The sequence below is a fragment of the Microchirus variegatus genome, assembly GCF_963457635.1.
Source record: "Microchirus variegatus genome assembly, chromosome: 3".
Taxonomy (NCBI): domain Eukaryota; kingdom Metazoa; phylum Chordata; class Actinopteri; order Pleuronectiformes; family Soleidae; genus Microchirus; species Microchirus variegatus.
Window position 1 is genome coordinate 28,909,834 of NC_139804.1, and position 23,118 is coordinate 28,932,951.

Genomic DNA, 23,118 nt, shown 5'->3' on the forward strand with positions numbered 1-23,118 from the left:
TTTCTATACTTAGCATCACTGAATTAGGATTCTCCTTGACCAGTTGTGCTATAAATCCTAAAAACGATGCTCGCTGATGCCGTCTGATGTTGGGGAGAGTCAGACTGCCCTTCAAGCAAGGGAGATGTAATTTTAGCCCAATCTTTGTTTTTTCCCCGAATGAAGTCACTCCAAACAGCTTCTGGAACTTCCTTGATAAGAGCAACAGGATCATCTGTAAGGGGTATTACAAGAATAGAATATTAATTTTAAAGGTCCCACATTATGCAAAATCAACTTTTTAATCATTTAAATCATTATATCCTGGACTCTGGAGCCCCTATCAGTCGACAAATGCGATGTTGACTTCTGCGCTCATTTGGGACGTCATAATGCGCTAAATTCCTGAAATTGTTGTCTCGCGGAGCTCCGCTTTGTCCGTAAAAAACACGCGAGACTGCAGGCGAGGGCAACAGTATCCGAAAACCGGAAGTCCATGAAAAGTTCTATACTTGGCTCCACAGTGCAGCACAGAGTCCTACACAAACTTCAAAGGATTTATCTGTCCAGTGGATACATGTTATATATGACAGCAATGTGCCTGCTAGAGCCTGCAAATGATCACTTTTCCAAATGCTAACTGCTGTTAGCGCCCAGTAGCCTCTGTGGCTGATGTCATTTCCTGTCCCTTAAGTTTTGTTTTGCTTGCATAAAGGTGGACCTAAAGAGATACTACTAAACCGAGCGTTCTGAACAGAGCTGTTTTGGCAGAGTGATTGAACTGCTGTGGTGCTTCATCCTTATGGTATTTTGAACAAAGCATGTCACAGACATGTTCATAAGGACACCAGGGAACTAGTTTAACTTGGAGAAATAGGGTATAATATGATCCCTTAAATGATACAAATGTTTTTTTGTCTACTACTAATGTAGCACTGATTCACTGACACTGGTCAGATGTAGTGAGGCCACCATTTGTACATAATTATCCCTTTTTCTCCAACAAAGAAAATCCTTTTTTTCATGCTCTGAATCTCAGCCGTAAATCAGGTCAACACTACAGAGTTTTTGTTTGCTCTTCCTTTGGCTGCAAAGTGGCCGTGGGCTTTTATTGTTGTTTTTCTTCATCACATCAGCGTTGGCATGGGATGGGCTCGTGTGGCTCCATTGTTGTCTGAGTCTCTGTAAAAGTCATTTTATTCCTATGTGCATTTAGCCCTTTCGTGCTGGGACTTCCTTCCTACCATTCACTAGTGATGTCAATTGTGCTATTTCAAGAGTGCATCACGAGCTATCACAAAATGAGCGTTGGGTGATGCAAGTCGCACTGGTTAAAGCTCTATCGACCCATCCAGTCTGAATGTGCAGATGTTATAATGCTCACAGAAAAGGAGGGGAAAACAAGACACAATTATACAAAAAACATGACCCACTTTTCCCACATATATAGCTTTGGGAAAATGTTTGAATAAAAGAGTGAAATGAAAAGTATCAGATAACCTCTTTGTTCCCATGCTCATATACAGTACGTGGAACACATGTGCTGTTATCATGCCTTTTATTCACCTTCAGAGTCTGCCAACATGCTCTTATCTGTGGGCACTGTGTTTGTTCAGGCTGCCGTGGTTAAGAAAGGACAAAGGGGGATTATTTGGTGTGACGGTCACAAGACAAATGTCGTTTTCCAATTTGATTTTGGCATCTTTACGCGAGCGTTATTGACCATTCATCCATCATCATTAGCGAGAGAAAAGCCCGTAAAAAAAACAAAATAAATGTCATTCACATAGACAGAATTCGCAGTATTTTACTTATTCCTCTCTGGGTTACAGGGTGGAAGGACTAAATCTACATTTTGTAAATTGAATTTTTAAGTGAGACATTGACCAATGACGTACACGTGATAATTAATCATTTCATTTCTGTCAAGATTGTTCAGTGTGGACTTGAACGGTGATCATTTCCGTCTTAAAATAAAACTGTAATTAAATGTGTCAGGTGTCGGGGGCCTGGAGCACTCAGTCTCCCGTTTGGAATTGATTAAGATGCAGATTCTCTGACTTGAAAATTCAAACCGTTGACATTAATTGTTGTCTGCGCTGGTATAAGTTTAGGCAATATTTAACCAAAGTGTCTGATCGTGCCTATTTTTCTTCATTGTGGTTTCATTCAACCGCAGCTGGTTTATGTTTGTGTTATTTTTGTATAAACGGCACACAGCATCAGAGAGAGTGACCGTCCATGAGAAAGACAAACACAGCAGTGTGGAGTTTGTAAAGCGCCTGCACTATGATTGGATGTGATCCAATGTAAACATATGCCATTGGTTTTCATCTTGTTAATTGCATTATGCTGCAGTGGCAACAGCTATGTGAGGTTTGAGAAGCGCTGTGGTCCCGCAGTGTTTACTATACTGTGAATATCATTCACTCAATGATATTCACTTAACCTTTGATCTCTTGTATAGATTTTTCTTTTTATTTATTTGGGTATTTTTCAGCCTTTAAGCCCTGCATTATTGGAAATAACGATATTCAAATAATTCACACCTGGGAGGAAATGCAAATACAATGCTGTGTGAGAATTTCCCTGTGCAAGGTAGTAAAAGGCTGTGACACATCTCCATGGTAACCTATATCTGGATGCTGCATTTAAATTCACAGATCCATACTTGGTATGAATGGTGCCACCATCAGTATAGACAGAGAGTGTGGTATGATCGATAAAAAAATGTGCAAAGGGGAACCAACAGATGTGTATGTGGAATATTTACAGTTGACAGCATCGTATGATTAAACCAGCAGTTCTGTTTCCACTGACCAACGTGTACAAGTGAATGATGGATCTATAGCTGATGACGCTGTCCTCAGAGTCCATCAGAGAGCTACAGTATAACAACCACTGATCTTGAGTCAGAAACCCAAAAAGAAAAAAAAAACACCATGCGAAAGCAAAGAATCAGACTGTGTAATCACATCCTCTCCCTACAAGGCCACATTTAGTTATATTGCTGAAACACTTGATGGATGAGTGTACACTGAAAACAGTTTTCTCTGTACTTTGTATTCCAAGGCCAATCCCACTGTAGACTAATCCCACCGTCGACAAAAATAAATATTCCCTGCAGTATACGGTACAATCCAGTAGGTGACAACATCCTGACCGCGGTTTCCTGTGATAGATGTCGATGACGAAATGACAGCTTGTGAAGAAATTGGTGAATTGCAAGTTAGATATCTGCAACTGAATGAAAGTCCTATCAAATGAAATAGCATATTTGTTACTATTGAACCACCACCCGGTCCGACAGGAGCCTTTCTGCATGGCGTTTACCATTTGCCTAATCCCCATGCAAATTTGGGGATTAGGCAAATTGGACATTGAATGTGAGTGTGAGAGAGAATGGTTCTCTACAGTATGTGGCCCTGTGATGAACTGACAATCAGTCCAGGGTGAACCTATACCTTTCACCTTATGTCGGATGAGCTTAGTACCAGTGACTCTCATATGGAGGATAAAGTGGAAGAAGATGGATGATGGTCGGAGGACCTACCACATGCATGTAATGTAAAGTCATGTAATCATGATGTGAGGTTGGCTCAGAATAATGCGTGTAATACTTTGCTCTGCTTCTAAACTGAGCGTACTTTGACTTGTTCTCCGCTCGCTGAAATAACGCTGAGCCAGGAGCCCCAGGAGATATTTGAAATGTTTCCACATCTGTGTTTCCACTTGAAATCCCTGCCAAACAATAAAAAAAGTAATATCAACACACTCTGAGTATATTTCAGAGAACAGTGCATGTATATAATGTATCATGAATATCTAATATTGTTTTTTTATAGAAATCGATTTAGACGGAGCATTTTCTTCACTTATCTGATTGATTTTAAATCCCCCAGAAGAACAGGTTACAGGTTGAAAAAGCAGGTTCAAACCCATTAAAACCAAATAACTAACTATAGGAGGTGCAACAATTATAACCATGTCTAGATTTATCGATTAATCTCGGTCACACCCAATTCCTCTTTGACTTTCTGCCAAACAATGAGTTGATTCTTAATTATTTCTGTTGTTTGCAGCTCCATGGTTAAATTGACTGGCTTTTAAATACGTGTTGGCACAGTCATCACCAGACTTGATGATGTAAAGCCAGGATTGCACCTGAGAAATTACGCTTTCATTTGGGAAGAACCTTTTAGCCGTCAGTTACTCACAGGAAGTAAATGAATAATCCATGAAAATAGAAAGCACAATGTTAACTTGATGGAAACACTGAAATAATATGGCCGAGAAAGATGTGGATGATGCGCGAGCAACACATTCAACTCCTGACTGGACATTTATGACAGAGAATACACTACCATACAAAAGTTTGGGGTCACCTGTGCAATTTTGTTGTGTATTCCATTAAAAGTCACACTTTTATTCATCAAAAGAGTTGCAAAATGAATAGAAAATATAGTCAAGACATTGATAAGATTAGAAATAATGATTTAATTATGGATTTAACATAATTGCACAAGGGTTTTCAAGGGTTTTCTAATCATACAATAGCCTTCTAACGTGATTAGCAAACACAATGTACCATTAGAACACTGTGAAGATGGTTGCTGGAAATGGGCCTCTATACACCTTTAAAACACCATTAAAAAGCAGACGTTTGCAGCTAGAATAGTCGTTTACCACATTAACAATGTATAGAGTGTATTTCTGATTCATTTAATGTTGTATTCATTGAAAAAAATGTCAAAAAAGTGCTTAACCTTCAAAAATAAGGACATTTCTAAGTGACCTCAAACTTCTGAACGGTAGTGTACATTTATATTTATTTATATGGAGCTCAGATAATCATGTGATTGTGTCATAATGGCCAGCTTTACTGTTGCCATGACAGCATCTTCATGATTCATGTTTTCCAGGCCAAAGGAGAAAAGTTAGGAACCAGAGGCTCCTCCTATAGCTGCCACTAAAACATTAATTTCACTCACTTCAGTAAAGTAGACAATACGACCGTGCCCACTGCTCTGCACACTCTTTACCTCGATTGCTTAGCTTGATGTGTCCCTGCACACGTCATTGGGTTATAAGGGGAGCTGCACTTTTATGCCTCTGCAGAAATGCAAATTTCAGTGTCACAGGATGTTCAAATGAGGCAGGAAGATCGCTACTAAGGATGTGGTCAAGTGTGTACAGGAGAGCGAGGTAGCGACTTTGACACGAAGGCGCAGTTCACTGGATTTCCTACAGTATATGGTTTGTGTTTTTTGGACAGTATTTATGCTTCATATTCACGTGTGATTTACCAGAAATCCTCGCAGACCTAAGTGGACACATCTGTTTGATCACGGTTGTTGTGACACCATCGACACCGGACCCACGTCACAGTCGAGGTTCAGGGAGAGGACATGTCGTGTAACGCCACATAAAGAGACGCTGATGTTTGAAAAAGTAAAAAAACCAGCGTAAACACACGGATTCTACACATGGTTTGGGTTACAGCGGTTGGTGGTGAGGTGGCCCGCTGTGACGTCACTCCTCCTATAATAAACTAGGTGGGATGTTGAGGGTTGTTCATTAACGGTACGCACAGTCCTAAAACACTCAAACATCCAGTCTGAGATGTTGCTAAAGTTGAATTACAGTCGTCTGTGTGACGCAGTCGCACACTCACTGTTTGGATTTTAGAGGCTGCAGCTGTGCCATAGTGACGGGGCTGAAGGAGCTGAGGTCAAAGAGGAGGGGGAGGAAAGAAGGAGGGACAAAGTTAAGAAGTGCAATCGTGGTAAATTGTGGTGAAAAGGTGAAACGTTTTCATTCTCAATTTTCCTTTACTGACAATCGTCCCGAATGACCATGGCTGGTTTGCGTCCCAACCGAGGAGTCAATGAGAATAAGATTTAAAATGCTGAGGAAGGATATTTTGGTATGACCCAGAAATTAGATCTGCACATATAAACCATGAGTCATAAGACTGCACCAAATGCTCCCTGTCCTCCTCTGCCTGGATTCACAGCCACCCCCTGTTCCACTCCTCTTTTCTCCTGTTTGCTCCTGTGCTGTTTCAGTAACTGAACTCTGGGATAAGTCTTACTTAATTGCGATGATGGACACTTTAAACTGTTGTTTGCTCTCAGTAGCTTACCAGTTCTCAGGTTATAGCAGCCAGGCTTCTTGATGCTAGTCATGATAAAAATACATTGGTGGAATGTGGTTATTTTGCTTTCTTATTTTGCAGTAACACAACAAACTAACTTACTAATGCGTCTTTGTTGCAAAAGCAGATCAAGGGCTGAACCGTCTGTCAAAATGCTACAGGCAGAGAAAGTCATTTTCTGCACTTCAAAAAGCTTCATATACAGCAAATGTGGGCGAGCATAAAGACAAGTGTCAAAGACAAATGTGGGATCTACACAACAACAACAATGTCACCGGGTCTTAACTGAAATTCAGGTTTGAACAGCTCAGCTTTCTCCTGCTTGTAGCTTCTTATTGATCACACTGACATACAATATGGTATCATTATTTTCATAACTCTTGGACAAAAATATGTTTTTTCCCTTAGCTTCTTTCATTCTGATCGTACTGTCACCTGTGGAGCAGGAGAACGTGCAAACCTCGAGGCTACATCGTCATTTCACCCCAGTACATTTCCTATTGTGTCAGTCAGCACTCCCACTGAAACACTCTGGTCTGCGTGTCAAGGGTAATGTTTGTTTGCGGATTAGTTGGGTGTGTGTGCATGAGTGCGGCCATGAATGAGTGCAGTGCATGCATGTGTGTCTTAGTTTGTCATCTGGTCAATTAAATGGGTTAGGCCCTTATTCTTAGTCTTGCACAGGTGTCCTCTTGCTTTGAATGAATACAAACAAACCCGAATTGTGTGTTTTTGACTTAATAGTGACACCGCATGTTCCTCCAACACTCGGCTCTACAGATTTGATGTAGAGCCGAGTGTTCATTCCCAAGAGCTTTGGGGAACTACGGTGGCCTTCACATACAAGAAATGTTGTTGTCGTTGGTTTATGCATCGGGTTTATGTTCGGTAGAGCTGGTTCTTTGTCATTTGCTTGGTAAACTTCTGCTTTAAAAGAAGAAACGCACACTGGTGACTGACTGGTTTTGCCCATTCAGGCCGCTGTTGAAACAGGGCAGTGCAAGATGTCAGATGTGCTGGCCACAGTGCTGTGCGAGTGAGAGGGGGAGTGGTTACAGTAGAGCAGCGAAAAAGCCAATGTGCGCTTCTTTTACCGATATATTTAAGGATATCTTTCGCATAACTTATCCAATCAACGTCAAACTTGTCACCGCACTCACTCATGCCCGTAGCAAGACACCTGTCAAGTTTGAAATCATTTTTAGAGATATACAGACAGACAGACAAACGCTCCTGCAATTTATAAGATAGATTTTCCACTTCTATGGCAATATTTGAGAAACCTTTTAGAAACATTTTAGCCACTACCCCCGCCCCCCCCCATCCTTTTTGCACGCTTTTTACAGTTGTCCACATAAACACAGAGAATGAAGGTGAGGGTTTTTTTGAGAGTGTGTTTTGACAAAAACTATGACATTTTCCTGTGGCCTTTCAAACACTGGTTGCCTGGATCGTTGCCTCCTGAGATACTAATAGATACTAACAGCCTCTGCTCTACTCTCTGCTCCCGCACTTCAAGTTGATTTGTTGACATTTTTTTTTTCTGTCCTCCTCTCATCACTGCAAAATGTGTTGCATGCTAAATTGTTTCTCGATCGCTGTGACCTAATCTAACCATAACTCCAACAGTGTGTTGTTATGATCTCTCACAGACTTTTTCCCTCCAGTGAAGAGCAGATATTGTAATTTTTTTTCTCCCTCTCGAATATCAACGTTTGGAACCGCATCTGAGTAAATTAACACAAAGCAACATGTGTCTCTCCAGTCTCCGCTGCACCAGCTGTAAGCGGTTCTGAAGTGTCTTTGAGATGATACCACAAATCCTTCGAGCCTTTCATCTGTCTCGAGTCTACTTGTTGGCTTGGCATCGTCCGTTTTGGCATTTTTGTTATATTTTCCACTGACGGCTGCTCAGGAATGGTGTGAAATTAAATATTGGAACAAACACAGTGATCTACTGTCTTGTCATCTTCCATTTGGGTTTGTTCTCTCCCATGTAGTGCACACATATTCAGTGGGATGGTGGTGCTTTGTTATCCTGCCATCTGTTCGAAGACTGTCCAAAACAATATGCCTCTGAAATACAGATGACAGAGCTCTTGTTCCAGGAAATCCAGCGTCCTTGCACATGGAGTGGCTCTGGACAGGATGTTAGCTGAGGACTGCGGAATCTCTGAATAATATATAGAATAATGAAGATGGGTGGAATGCACAACTTGAAATGTTCTTCTTTTTTGGTGTTTTATGGCATTTGGGAGCCATAATTTTTACATTACTGCAGGTCCCATATTATGCAAAATCAACTTTTTAATCATTTAAATACTTATATTCGGGACTCTGGAGGTCCCATCAGTCGGCAAAGTGTGAAAAAAGATGACTCACTCACATGTTTGTGTGGTCCTCCTCAGTCTAAGTACAGGAGATAAAACACACAATCCGCTAAATTCCTGGAATCGTTGTCTCGCAGAGCTCCACTTTGTCCGTAAAACACGTGAGAGTGCTGGTGAAAACAGGAAGTCTGTGAAAAGTTCTATTAATGGCTCCACAGTGCAGCACAGAGTCCTACACAAACTTCCAGGATTTATCCAGTGGATACATGTTCTACTTAATAATATGAGACCTTTAATGTAACAAAGAGACGTGTGTGTGTGTGTGTATTCTCGTATGGACATCTTTGTGAGCACCAAAAAACTTGTATACCTAAGGAAATGAGGACATTCTGGGAAAGTGAGGACATTTTGGCTGGTTCTCACATTCTGATACCCCTGAAAATGTGTTTTTTAGGATTAGGACCTGGTTTAAGGATCAGGGTTAGGGTTTAGTTTAGGGTTAGGCACTGTTGTGATGGTTAAAGTTAGGGTTAGGGGCTAGGGAATGCATTATGTGAATGAATGTCGTCACTATGAATGCTATACAAACGTGTGTGTGTTTCTAGTGGAATTGTCACTCTTCTGTTAATGCGCATTTCTCTACAAGTTACGTTTGCTGTCTCTGGTGTGTGTGACAAAGGGAGGTAGAAAGACCCATGCAAACACTCACAGAGAGAGAGAGGGAGAGGATCTTGCGATGATTGTAACGGAATGTATGTAATATTTTAAAAGAATATAGGCGCATCACGTGCGCCCATAGCACCTGCTCATTCAGACTGGGGATGAACGAGGTGAGAGGCGTTTCCATCTACAGCTGCTGCTGCTGCTTCCTCTCTCTCTTTCACACACACACATCACTTTTGGCTCCGTGGAGCACCGGTTGAGCGCAGTCAACTCGGTAACTGGAAAAAAAAAAATACCCTACATTGCCCGGTTATTTTTGTTTGTTTTTTTTAAGAAATGGAAACGTGTTTTGGTGAAACGGAAACGCTGCGGTTGCGTTATTGACCGAGACCACGCGCCACACCAGTCTACGACGAGGACCGTGCGTCTTTTGGCACCGGAGGAGGGTCGGTATCGAGCGCCAAACTTGCTGAGAGCTGAGAAAACCAACTGAGACGCGAACTAACACGCGAACTAACACAGTGCAGGGCTGAGCATGTCTCCGTTCACTGTTTTAACGTAAGTTTTTTAGGAGTACGCGTTGTGCGCTTTTTGTGCGCCTTTCAACTGCACCAATGCTGGGATGGCTCGTGGCTCTGTGCATTGTGATCCTGGCGGTGTTGATCTTGACGGGCAAATGTTTTGGCACCGAGGGTTCACCTGCTCTGCTTCAGAGACTGGGGATTCCACTGCAGGCGGCGAAGGACAAGAGGTGCGTCTCATCGGAGCGGGAGCGCGGCGACGGTGCGGGCGCTGTGACGCTCGTCTGCAAACCGTCCGCGCTGGCCAACTATCTGTTCAAACACTGCAGGACTTTCGGTAATTACTCGCCGTGTGTCGGCTGGACGTGGCGCGCCAGCGCTTTTCTCCAGAGCGTGTACCAGGCGTGCTGGCCCTACGACAGTCCGGTGCAGTTTGTGCGGGACAACCTGCAGCTGAGCGACGACGGACTGGTGGCCTTGGACTGGGCAGTGCCATCCTATCAGAGGCGGCGCAGGACCTCCAGCCACTCCACGAGTCCCATTCTTCTCATCATCCCAAACTCATTTGGGAAAATCACGAGGAATGTGTTACAGGTAATGTCTGCCACCTGAGAGTGTAACAGGTATTTTTTGCAATGTTCTGCCCCAGAAAGTGTTTAAGTGTTTACTGATTTGAGTTTGTTTTATTGGGAAACCTTTTGCCCATACAGTATCACTCTAATATGCCCATACTGTCAAATACAGCAACATTGGTGTCAATTTCATCGTGACAAAGGTCACACTGATGTCCTCGCTGGAGTCCAAAACACGTCGAGTCTGTAGCAACTGGATTTGAACATTTTCCTTGAAGACGTTTCACTCCTCATCCAAAAAGGCTTCTGCAGTTCTGAAGAACTGAAATGACTCGACGTGTTCGAGATAACACAGACCGGGATGAATGAGAATCTGCTGCTTTCTGAAGGAAAATCACAGCAGCCGTGTAATGGGACTCAAACGTCACTGTAGCAACTTTGTAGAATGGGAGCACAAAGACTACAGCGACTGCATTTATAAGTCATAAGAGATCGTAAAACATATGCATGGAAACTGCATCGTCAAAGCAGATGCAAGTCTTCAAATCAATCAAGAAAGACTTGAATGGAAATGCCATTGCAAAGCAACAATGTCCATTTGGCCAAAGGTAATCACACGACAAACAAAAAGCTGCGCGGTTAAATAGAGCAGATGTGAAGACAGTGCCAGTACTTTCAACTGCTCTTTCAAAACGCTGACTGACGTTTAATTGAGTGAGGTGGTTTACAAAGCATCGCTTGACTCGAGGGGCCTTTGGCAGTGCAGTGCTGCTCTACACTTCAATGCCTGCTGGCTGCTCGCGTTACTCTGGGCACCTGGCTGTCGTGAGAGCTCATTTCCAGAGTGCAAATTCACCACACGGTTCACTGTCAGCTCCGTGTCAGAAATAACAAGTCCGCTGCAACTGGTCACTCGAAAAAGTGTGTCCGACATTAATCGAGACCCCGAGTCGCTCTTTGTGCTGACAGAGAAGAGGAGGAAAGGTGTGGGAAAAACAACAATGAGACAGAAATAGGAGTGTTATTGTAATAATACCCAGATTTACAAAGAGGGAACAAAACGATGGAGAAAATGTGTGCCTTTTTGGAGGCCATTATCAGTGTAGGGTGTATATATGATGTAGTCAGGCCATTATACTTTATTTAGAGTGCTTATGTCACTGGTGATATTCAGTGTGTGTGTGTGTACCGGAAAGCCTGAAAGCAAAACGAGGTCATATTAGCACGGACAGGCTCACACACACACAGTAGTGTGGCAGAGAAGAAACAGAGAAGGAATGAAATGTGACCTTTATATTCTCACATTTGGTTTTTGTCCATCTGCTTCTCTTTTATTCAGTCTGACCTGATTCACACTCATTTACATACAAATCAACCCAAAATGTGTGTTTAATTCCTTTTAAATTATTAGGTCACTATTATCGTGATTATCACTATAATCACTTCTTATGGAATCAATCACAATTTCTTCCATTTCATCCTGTTTCCATTGCATGCATTATATAAACATATTATTATTTTTATTATTATTATACCTTTACTTTTCCACCTCCTCACGCATACGACTGCGTTTCCACACAAATACAAGTCGACGGGCACCGGATTTTAGAGGCGATCAGCGAGCCTTATTATATTCGGCGATGTGTGATCCGTGTTTATATTATAACATGTGTTGAAAGGCCATAAACGCTCACATTAACATCCAGCCAGTTCACACAACGGATGGATTTTCTGAGCGGTTTAACCGCATTTGTGTTTTATGTGCTCGTGTTCTGTGCAGTTTGAATTTGGCATTCTGTTTCATTTTGTGTAATTTATGACACAACACATGTTTAATTTAATCCCTTCTTTTCACTTTCTGATTTTTCCTTGTGGTGTGGAATGGGGAAAGTAGCATCGCACGGTGAACGCTATTACATTTTAAGTCATATATTCTTATTTCTTATGTTGTAGTAGAAAAGCATTATTATTATTTCTATTATTATTATAATTATAATTAATAAGTATTGAACATGTCTTCACCGTATATTAAAGGGTAATATTATAACCTATTTCTCCAAGTTAATCTAGTTCCCTGGTGTCCTAATGAACATGTTTGTGTCATGCTTTGGTCAAAATACCATAAGGATGAAGCACCACAGCAGTTCAATCACCCTGTCAAAACAGCCCTGTTCAGAACGCTCTGTTTAGTTGTATCCCTTTAAGTTCACTTTAAAGGTCCATCTTAAAAAAAAGAAAAATGAAACTTAAGGGACAGGAAATGACATCAGCCACAGAGGCTACTGGGAGCTAACAGCAGTTAGCATTTGGAAAAGTGATCATTTGCAGGTTCTAGCAGGCACATTACCGTCATATATAACATGTATTTACTGGACAGATAAATCCTCTGTGGCTGGAAGTTTGTGTAGAACTCTGTGCTGCACTGTGGAGCCAAGAAAATAACTTTTCGCAGACTTCCGGTTTTCGGATACTGTTGCCCTCGCAAGCACTCCTGTGTGTTTTAAGGACAAAGCGGAGCTCCGCGAGACAACAATTCCATCGCATTGTGACGTCCCAATGAGTGCAGAAGTCAACATCACATGTTTTATCTCCTGTACTTAGACTGAGGAGGACCACAAAAACATGAGTGAGTCATCTTTTTTCACACTTTGATGGGACCTCCAGAGTCCCAAATATAAGGATTTAGTTGATTTAGCATAATATGTCCCCTTTTAAAGAAGCATAAAGCACACAATTGTGTTTAGAGACGAGGCACAAATGGACCAGTATCTTACGCTGTCAAGCATGTGTTAATGGCAGGAGGAAATGGGTCTTGAGTTGAGTTGTTTTTTTTTGTCCCATCTCTTTGTGAATGTTACAGCATGGTGTGGTGGGTGCACTGTGGTTAAAGCATTCATGGTAGAGGCCGCAGTCTCCAGTGCTCCAGTCTTACATTTTGCTGTTTTGCATTGACGTTTTAATGAGAATTAACTAAGGAATATGAAATTGAATTGTATTCCCACTTAAATCGTTCAAAGTCTTTGTGAACCTGGTATACGATGTACAAAAAACTTGTGTTTGCTCCTCATTTTTATAACATCAGTGTCTTTTACTACCTGGCCCTTCGTATATATCACGATTTAGCAGCATTTCAATCTGTGATTAATTAGAGATTATATATTTCTTGGCTAAAGCATTAAGGTAAACTCATAGTCAATTATTTACCAGCTTTCCACTTTCAGCCTTTGTCAGACTTCACAATACTATAACTTATCCTTATCCTTCTTTTTTCTCAAGTGGTTCTCATGCTCAAACAGTATACGATTCATGATTTTCCATGACGCACGATCAAACTAAATACATTTCCAACAAAAGATAACCTTCCCAATTATTTTCTACAGCATCTGCCTTGCTCTTGCGCGTTCCTCGGAGGAGAAAAAAAAAAAAATTCTGGCACTTGTCACATAGGCTATTGAGGAGTATTTAGATAAAGCATTGACAAGAGTAGAAGAGGATAGAGAGCGTTGCAGCGAGATGCTCCGTTGCCGTCTAAAGGCTTTTAATCGAATCACGTCCTCCATTTGATTTGATTTGTGGCAAAATGCCGTGATGAAGCAGCTGGAGTTTGTTGACGTCAGCGCAGAAATCGTACATCATTCACCGTAATGAAGTATTGGTGAACTTCAGGTGTTCTCTGTGTGTGTGTGTGTGTGTTTGTGTGTGTGTGTGTGTGTGTGTGTGTGTGTGTCAGGGAGGGATGTTCAAAAAGAAGTGCACAGGTCAAGTTGCTTTATCTAATGAGATAAGTCTAATATATAAGACCTCACATGGGGAACAGTGATAACATCAGCTTAATAATCTATCTATAAAGCAAGTTGCGTCTGTGTGTCTATGACAGGCATATCTTGTTGAGCGTTAGTCAGATCACCCTAAGAGTTTTGATATGGGTCGAGCATGGCCGAATGGTGTGCAATGCATCCTTGATTTTCACTTTTTTTTGGAGGGATTTTAATTTCCCCTGATTTTTCACGCAACAGCAGACAGGCAGCGGCTCATCAGCTGCAGCTGTGCTGTCTGGAGCGGGGAGTTTCTTCACTCACAGTGGGTGAGACATTTTCACACGGTTCACCGCAGAACATGGTGTTATACTGAAACGACGAGGGTGTCCATTCACCAATACGCGAGCACATATTTGTTTTGCATTAGCATGCTACTACTCTGCGGCTAACTTGGCGAACCTGTTTCCAAAGGTAAGCTAGCGAGGTTACGATTAGTATTAGCGTAGGGCTAACATAATACAAGCACGCTACTACTTTTGCGGCTAACTTGGCGAACCTGTTTCCAAAGGTAAGCTAGCGAGGCTATGATTAGCATTAGCATAGGGCTAACATAATACAAGCACGCTACTACTTTTGCGGCTAACTTGGCGAACCTGTTTCCAAAGGTAAGCTAGTGAGGCTACGATTAGCATTAGCATAGGGCTAACATAATAAAAGCACGCTACTACTTTTGCGGCTAACTTGGCTAACCTGTTTCTAAAGGTAAGCTAGTGAGGCTACGATTAACATTAGCATAGGACTAACATAATACAAACACTGTGCAACCTTATTAGGCACAACGCAGATGTTTTCATTTTCGAGTAGCATTAGCGTAGCTAGCTGTCGTGACTGTCAGCCACACCAGTGACAAAATGAAAACATTTGCGTTGTGCCTAATGCGGTTGCACAGTGTTTGTATTATGTTAGCCTTTACGTTCCTTATCATGCATTACCATAACTGAAAAATCTTCTTCAGCTCCCACTGTAGGAATACACACTTCCCACAAGTAAATCAAATGATAGAACAGATGCAGGCAATATCTCTCTCTACCTTTTGTTTTTCTTTATACTCGTGTCATCTCAAGTATTTATAACACAGTGCTGTTGCTGATGTGACATTTACTTATCGTGTGATAATGGCTGACAAACCCACTGCTGTACGAAAACCAGAGCAACCAGGCTCACAACATCCATCCTCTGTCTTTAGTGGATTTCATATGGAGAAATATCTAATCATCTCAGTCACTATACGCCCTCTCACGTGTTCATGTTTGAGAGTTTCAGCGTATTCTCTTCCCCGTCACTGCTTTGTTGTGTGTCACGTATACAGGAGTAAATCCTCCTCTTTATAATGACAAAGATAAAGTGGGCAAAAAATACCACTGCAGTCTTCTTGAGCTGGTAAATATTTGATGCAGTGATGCTGCGGCTGTTCCTGCAGGCTGTTGGTATTTCTGCAGATTTTAAAAACATAACGTAACTCATTTAACATCTCTTTCAGTTTCTCCTGCACAAATGTTTCCTTGCCTCTTTTTCGTTTCACAAATGTTTGAATGAGAAAAAGACACTTAAAAATATATATTTTCAGGTATTTAATTCAGAGCCGACACTGGATTATTTACCATTTCTTCTCCACATTAGATCCTTTTGATTTACTACCTAAAACTGCTGCTCTCTTTTCACATCAATTTACTGTTTAGCTCATGTCTGATAAGAATCATCAAAGAAAATAATAATAATAATAAAAACAGGCATGCCAAAAGAAGCCTTAGATCTGAAAACAGGCTCCTTGGAATATTTAAATGTGTTTAATGAACAGGAGAAAAAAACTCACATTCAGAGATGTCTGACCCATTAAAACAGCTTATGACTGTGCTATTGTGGGAAGATGAATATTGCTATAAAGTCATATTCTCTCCACTTAATTTAAACCACAGTCAAACAGTTTTTATATGCGTTTTTGCTAAGCACCAGTGACTCCATCGTCCAAATATCTCAATGTGTCACATTCATTTCAAAGTGCTACATAATTATAACAGTCACAGTGTTCAGAGTAATAAAGTTCCTTGGCACAAACGACGTGACGAGTGATTTTTTTTTTCTTTTTCACGCTGCCTGCTGATGAAAGGAAAGCTTTTTTTTTTTTTTTTGCCAGTGACGTGAGAACACACACAGGTTTCCACGCTCGAGTTCTTTGTTCTCATCCTGCGCCAGTTCTGTTCGCGGTCCATTTCGGGGGGAAAGCTGCACAGCATAGGTCGAGACTTTAAGGCTTTTTTTGATGATGATGTTGTTGTGCTTAATCCTTGGCTTCACCACCTTTCTTTTTCGTCTTAATTGATGAAATACCAAAAACGTCTTGGCACTGTTGCACATGTGTTCTCTCCAGTTACTCCAGTTTCCTCCTTCCTCAAACTCAAATGACCTGGGGGCCAATGCACATCTATTGTGGTCAAGAGAGGGCCGGCCTAGAGAAAGAAAAGTGGGAAAAACTGTTCACAATAATTGCATCATGATATCACACGTATACTTAATAATACTATTTATGATGCAAAATTAATTTATTTTAAATTACACAAATAATAGTGTGGACAGCTATAATGAAAATTTGTACCAGGATCCGTTTCGGGCACTGCCATTCGTGGCTCGGGCCCTAACAAGTGTATTTATATTGAATGGTGTTTATGATACATTTAATAATGGGATAATTATGACCAAATGTCTTATTATTACTGTTATAATAAACATTGCAATAGCAAATAGCAATGTTTTCATTATAATATAATATTATTAAGTGGGGGGCCTCATGTAAATCGATTGGGGGGCCACATGTGGCCTGCTCTAAACTGACCATACGTGAGGGTGAACAGTTGTGTTGGACAGTGTGTTGACGCTGAAGCTGAAACAATTAATCAATTATTAATCAATGACTTAATTAATTTTCACCTATTTTGATTGCTCCACATAACAAAGAAATCATTAAAACTGAATCATTTTGGTTTGTGAACAAAATCAAGACATTGAAGAACATCGTCATTTCCAGGTTCGACAAACAATGATCAACATTTTTAAACATTTTCTGACATTTTGTGGCCCGAACGATCATTCGATTAATCGACAATAATGACAATAATCGTAAGTTGCAGTTCTAGTTGACGCGGCGATGGACTGGCAGTCTGTCCAGGGTGTCCCCCGCCTTTCGCCCTGTGTCAGCTGGGATTGGTTCCAGCGGCCCCTTCATGTAGTAGACAAAGAATGACTGAATGAATAAAATGTCTGCGTAAATTCAATTTTCTCTCACTGCAGTTGAAGAATAACATGTTCTGTCTCCTTTCTGTCTCCACAGTTGTGTGAGACGGCGCTTTCCCACGGCTACCTGCCCGCGGTTTTCAACCGTCGCAGTCACAACAACACCCCGCTCACCACCGTCAAACTGCAGCAGTTCGGCGACCCCGCGGACCTGCGCGAGGCCGTGCGCTACATTCGCTACAGGCAGCCCGCGGGAAGACTGTACGCAGTGAGCGAGAGCAGCGGGTCTGGCCTGCTCCTGTCTTACCTCGGGGAGTGCGGCTCATCGAGCTACGTGACGGCAGCGGTGTGCCTTTCACCCGTGTTCCGCTGCCAGAGCTGGTTTGAGAATGGCTTGTGCTGGCCCCTGCAGTGGGCCTTAGTGCTCTACCAGAAGATGAGTCTCAGCAGGTAAGAACAGACTTGCTGTGTTTTAGTTTTAAAAGACATGAATTGTTCTCGTAATATGCCTGCCGTCCATACTACCTCACATTTTAAACTTGGGGACTGTATTATAGATAGATAGATAGATAGATAGATAGATAGATAGATAGATAGATAGATAGATAGATAGATAGATAGATAGATAGATAGATAGATAGATAGATAGATACTTGTTAGTAAGCTAGGTAGCATAGATAGATAGATACTTGTTAGTAAGCTAGGTAGCATAGATAGATAGATACTTGTTAGTAAGCTAGGTAGCATAGAAAGATAGATACTTGTTAGTAAGCTAGGTAGCATAGAAAGATATACTCTTGTTAGTAAGCTAGCTAGCATAGATAGATATACTCTTGTTAGTAAGCTAGCTAGCATAGATAGATAGATACATGTTAGTAAGATAGATAGATAGATAGATAGATAGATAGATAGATAGATAGATAGATAGATAGATAGATAGATAGATAGATAGATAGATAGATAGATAGATAGATAGATAGATGAGTTATATAGCATAGATAAATAGATACGTTACATAGAATAGATAAGTTACATAGCATAGATAGCTCAGATAGGTAGCTGGCTAGTTAGTTATTTAGCATAGATAGATAGATGATAGATGCTAGTTAGCTATTTAGCATAGATAGATAGATAGCTACAGTATTTAGCATAGATAGATAGATAGCTGGCTAGTTACCTATTTAGCATCAATAGATAGAGAGCTGGCTTTTTAGCTATTTAGCATAGATAGATAGATGATAGATGCTAGTTAGCTATTTAGCATAGATAGATAGATAGCTACAGTATTTAGCATAGATAGATAGATAGCTGGCTAGTTACCTATTTAGCATCAATAGATAGAGAGCTGGCTTTTTAGCTATTTAGCATAGATAGATAGATAGATAGATAGATAGATAGATAGATAGATAGATAGATAGATAGATAGATAGATAGATAGATAGATAGATAGATAGATAGATAGATTAAGTTATTATCTTTTAAGCCTGGTTTGGCAAAAGTGCAAAAACGGTCCTGCACAACTGACACAAAGGTTATTTGTAGGGCTGCAACAAACAATTATTTTGATATTCCACAACATCACACCGTTATTCAGCTAATTATCGTCAAATGTAGCTTCCTTTTTCTGCAAATTTGTGTCTGTTTTGGCTGAGAAACGCACGATTTCAGACCAATTTATAAAAAAAATGTAATGGACAGAAATCCCCTCTGTTTTTTCCAGGTTTGTTGATGGATAAGTGACAAATTGACATACCACAAACTTAGCGTGAATCGCCTTCACCCATGGCTCCAACATACTTAAAAACGTAGACCCAACTAATCGGATCAACAACTCCTCCTCTTTCTTGCATTCACTTATCACAATGTCTTGAAGATGAAGATTGTCTTAGACAAAGTGAGATGTGGTCAAAGGGAGATTTAAATGAAAACAGGTTCAACTACCCGTCAACCATTTATTGGACAGGCACAGACAAATAAGAAAACAGTCATGTTACTATAGCAACAGATGGCCTGCTCATGTCAGGTCAAGTGATTCTGAGAAACGCCGTGACCCAGGTAAGGTTTATAGAATCAATGCCAATCGGGAATGTAAGACCCATTCACCCATTCATCGTGCAGCTCTTCAGCATTGATTTACTAGTCTGATTTGTCTTATCGTCCACTTGTGTGTGTCTGTGTTTGTGTTTGTGTAAATGTGTGTGTATGTGGTTTGATATGTGTATAGGTACAGGACGGTGCTGGCTGAGACCTTACAGGCTGATGCTGCGTTTTCTAGTTGTTCCTTGCATGGCCTGGAGGAGGCGCTGTTCTGTCAGACTGGACATGCAGGCTCTTCACCAGCAGTGGCTACAGGGACCACCAGCAGCAGCAGCAGCATCAGCGGCAGTGCCACCAGCAACACCTCAGCTACCTGGGACGCTTATTGGGAACGCAATGAACCCTTGAGAGACGTGGATGAGGTAGCAATTCCTGTCCTGAGTGTCTGCGCTCACGACGACCCGATCCGCGGCGACGCTCAGTCCACCATTCCCCTGGAACTCTTCGAGACCAACCCACATTTTTTCCTCCTCCTAACTGACCGTGGAGGTCACTGCGGTTTCTCCACGCAGTCTGAGCAGAGCGCTGCCGGTGCTGCACTCGGCGCCTCCGGTTCCGCGGCGCTGCCGTATAGTGCGACAACGGGGCACTGTGCGACCAACTGGAGTCACAAAGCCGTGCTGGAATTCTTCAGGGCGACCACAGACTTCTTCGCTGCCGAGGAGCGAGCGAAGCAGCTCGCTGCGAGGAGGAGGGGCCTGGGAGGAGGTGCAGGAGGCCGTTTTTTCCGCCATCGCAGTGTTAGCACGTGCAAAAGAGTGCCGGCATGTTCCCATAATATCCATGCCATTTATAACTGGCAACGGTCCTACACGCGATAAGGCAGCTTAATGAAAGTAAGTGGACTGACAGATGAGGATATGAGTCACACAGGTTGTTCTCTGCCTACAAAGTCTTATGATAACCACGAGTAGAAAAGGGATATTGTAAAAAAAACACAGGGATGATTAAGTGCTTTTAAGTGAGCCATAAAACACAAGGACTGAAATCTATCACAACAGGCCACACGTTTGCATGCAGTTGTTGTGTTTAGCTGTCAAAAGACAGCCCTTTTATATTTTTAATGGACTCTCTCTTCACTGACAGCTGTTAAAATAGAAGCACGCTAAACCGTCTGTATTTATCCAACGCTTTTCTAGTCTTTTGTGACCTCTCGGAGCTCTTTTACACTAGAGCTTTGCCGTTAACACCGCTCACTCACACGTTCATACAGCACAACTGTGTGCAGCACGTTTTCAACATTCCCACATCTTTCACACCCATTAACGCGCTGCCAGCACAGCCTTTCGGGAGCAACGTGAGATGATGTGTCTGGTCCAAGGACACGACTGAGCTGGGACTTGTACCCACAACAGTCCAGTTGAAAGACGACTCACTCTGTCACTGAACCACCGCCGCTCCATATTCTACCACAGGTTTATTTATGTTTTTTTTGGGACATTTAGTTTTAATATCTTATCGTTTAGTGTAGTATCTGATTGTTGTTCTTTTTGTTATTGAAAGAATATCATTTCAGGAGCTGGGTTTAGAAAAGAATAAGAGACAAATCCATTAAAAATGTCAAATTAATTTGAGCAAAATGTCACATGAAATTAATTAACTCTTAAAATGCAGGGCTGGAGATCCTGGAAAAAAACAGATATGAATTTCCAAATGTGAGGGTGAAAAAAGAAATCCTTTCATTTTAGTGTCTACACCACTCACAATAGTTTGTTCAATAATCTAATAACCCATGCTAACAACACTGTTTTGTTCTCTTTGTTGCAGTCTTGGGCTCATGTTTGTTGTTGTTGCTACAAAACTAGCAGCCAAATATATTTCAACATCACATCCAACAAATATGATGTGTATCTGTGATCCCTTGATAGGAACATGTGATGATAGTTGGGGCACAGGAACAGGGCTGGGTATCACCACCAATTTCCTGAATCGATTCGATACCCATTCACGAGGTCTCAATTAGATTCAATCCACGATTCGATTCAATGAAATTCCGATTTAATTCGGAACACTTCAGTTCCAATACCACTCTTAGTTGGTTCTGAAAACATTTTTTACAGAACTAATACTGTTAATTATACAAAAACACACAAAGCTTGGCGCGGTTCCAACAAATGATCTGAGCTATCAAGTCGTGCGCAATCATCGATTCACAGATTCACGAGCACTGTGTAGCATCGGTAACATTCGGTACTTCCAGGTTTTTTTGGATACGAGGTGATGATGCAAAACAACAAATACTAAAGTGAACCCACCGGTCCAGTAGAAACAGGCCCACCATGGCATCACTTTGCAGCCCTTTCTGGGCTTTGTTCCCTCTGGTCTTGGATCGCTCTTCATCAGCCTTTTTCTTTGCAGCAGCTTTCCCTAAAAACCGTCTTTCGTTTGCGACCGACACCTGTCGTCAACGCCTTTTCTGCCGTAACGATGCTGCAATTGTCTCGTTGGACTTTTAGCAAGCTAGCATAAGCTCCAGCGTTGTCTTCTGAACATGCGGCAGATCGCGATCCAGTTAGATTATTGAATTGTATTTTTACAGGCCTGTCCGTTCCACTACTTTTAATTTTTGTGACATTAATTATTTGGTTTAAATCAGGTTGTGACAAGGATTTTAAGTAATAAAGTTAAACAAAAAATGCTACAGAAAACGATATACCACCCCACTCAACTCAACTCAAACATGGAAAAAGTGGAAAGTTTATGGGATTTTTTTTATATAGTTGAATGTCTTCTTCTTAAAAGCTCTGAGTTTCCTAGAATAGATGAACTTATTTATTATTCCCATCCAGTCGGCTTTCAGCAGAAAGTCTGTGTCGGGAGGTGATGGTCGTTTACTGAGTGACTGGAAGCGTTTTGTAAGTTTTAGTGTCTCATTATTCAAAGGCTGTGGTCTAAGGTTTCCCTGGCTCACTGCTCAGGATGGAAGAGGGTGAAACATTTTTTGTATTATTTGCCGTTTCTGTGTGAAACACGTAGAAGATGTTAATGTATTGGGTTCAATATTGTGCATAACTGTAATGAGTTCTACAAATGGTTATTTGGAAACTACAAAGATTTTTAATCTGGTGCTCATAAACGTAAACTTTAAAAAGGTTCAAGAGAATAGGGAAAAACTACAAAGCTGTGTTTTCTCCTCATTTATTTTATGAATTTGCTACAGTAAAGAAACATGGACATTATGAAGGGATTTAAATAAAATGATATAAAATCAAGTCAAATATGGGGTTTACACTTTGTATGGACAAGATTTTCCACATTAATAACTTATTTGATTGTGTCTTAATTACATATTTTCCAATTAAGTTTGGAAAATATACTGTGACAGTACAGTACAGAAACATCAATATCAAAAGAGTATATCTGTATATTACAGAGTTATGAATTTCCAAATCCTTTCATTTTATTGTCTACACCACTCACAATAGGTTGTTCAATAATCTAATAACCCATGCTAACAACACTGTTTTGTTCTCTTTGTTGCAGTCTTGGGCTCATGTTTGTTGTTGTTGCTACAAAACTAGCAGCCAAATATATTTCTGTGATCCCTTGATAGGAAAATGTGATGATAGCTGAAAAAGAAATTGCAGAAAAGGCTGAGAAAGATTAAAGGTTAGATCAGGGAGTCCATATAGGGAAAGACGTTAATACGGTATTATGTCCTGTTGTTGGTGTTGTTGTTAAGACTGTAATTTCTGACCAGAAAAGTGTTGCCTTTAAATAAACACTGGCTTCAATTTGGCCTTAGGCAAATTA

At 41.1% G+C, this 23,118-nt stretch overlaps 1 protein-coding gene across 1 annotated transcript; it reads left to right on the forward strand.

The window, feature by feature from the left end:
* Positions 1–9,743: 9,743 nt before the first annotated feature.
* abhd15a (abhydrolase domain containing 15a) lies at positions 9,744–20,186 on the forward strand (the record flags this gene model as incomplete). The annotated part of the gene is made up of 3 exons (XM_083887135.1): positions 9,744–10,244; positions 17,366–17,718; positions 19,493–20,186. 3 exons carry the CDS (start codon positions 9,744–9,746, stop codon positions 20,184–20,186), a joined length of 1,548 nt encoding a protein of 515 aa, XP_083743261.1.
* Between the last annotated feature and the right edge of the window lie 2,932 nt (positions 20,187–23,118).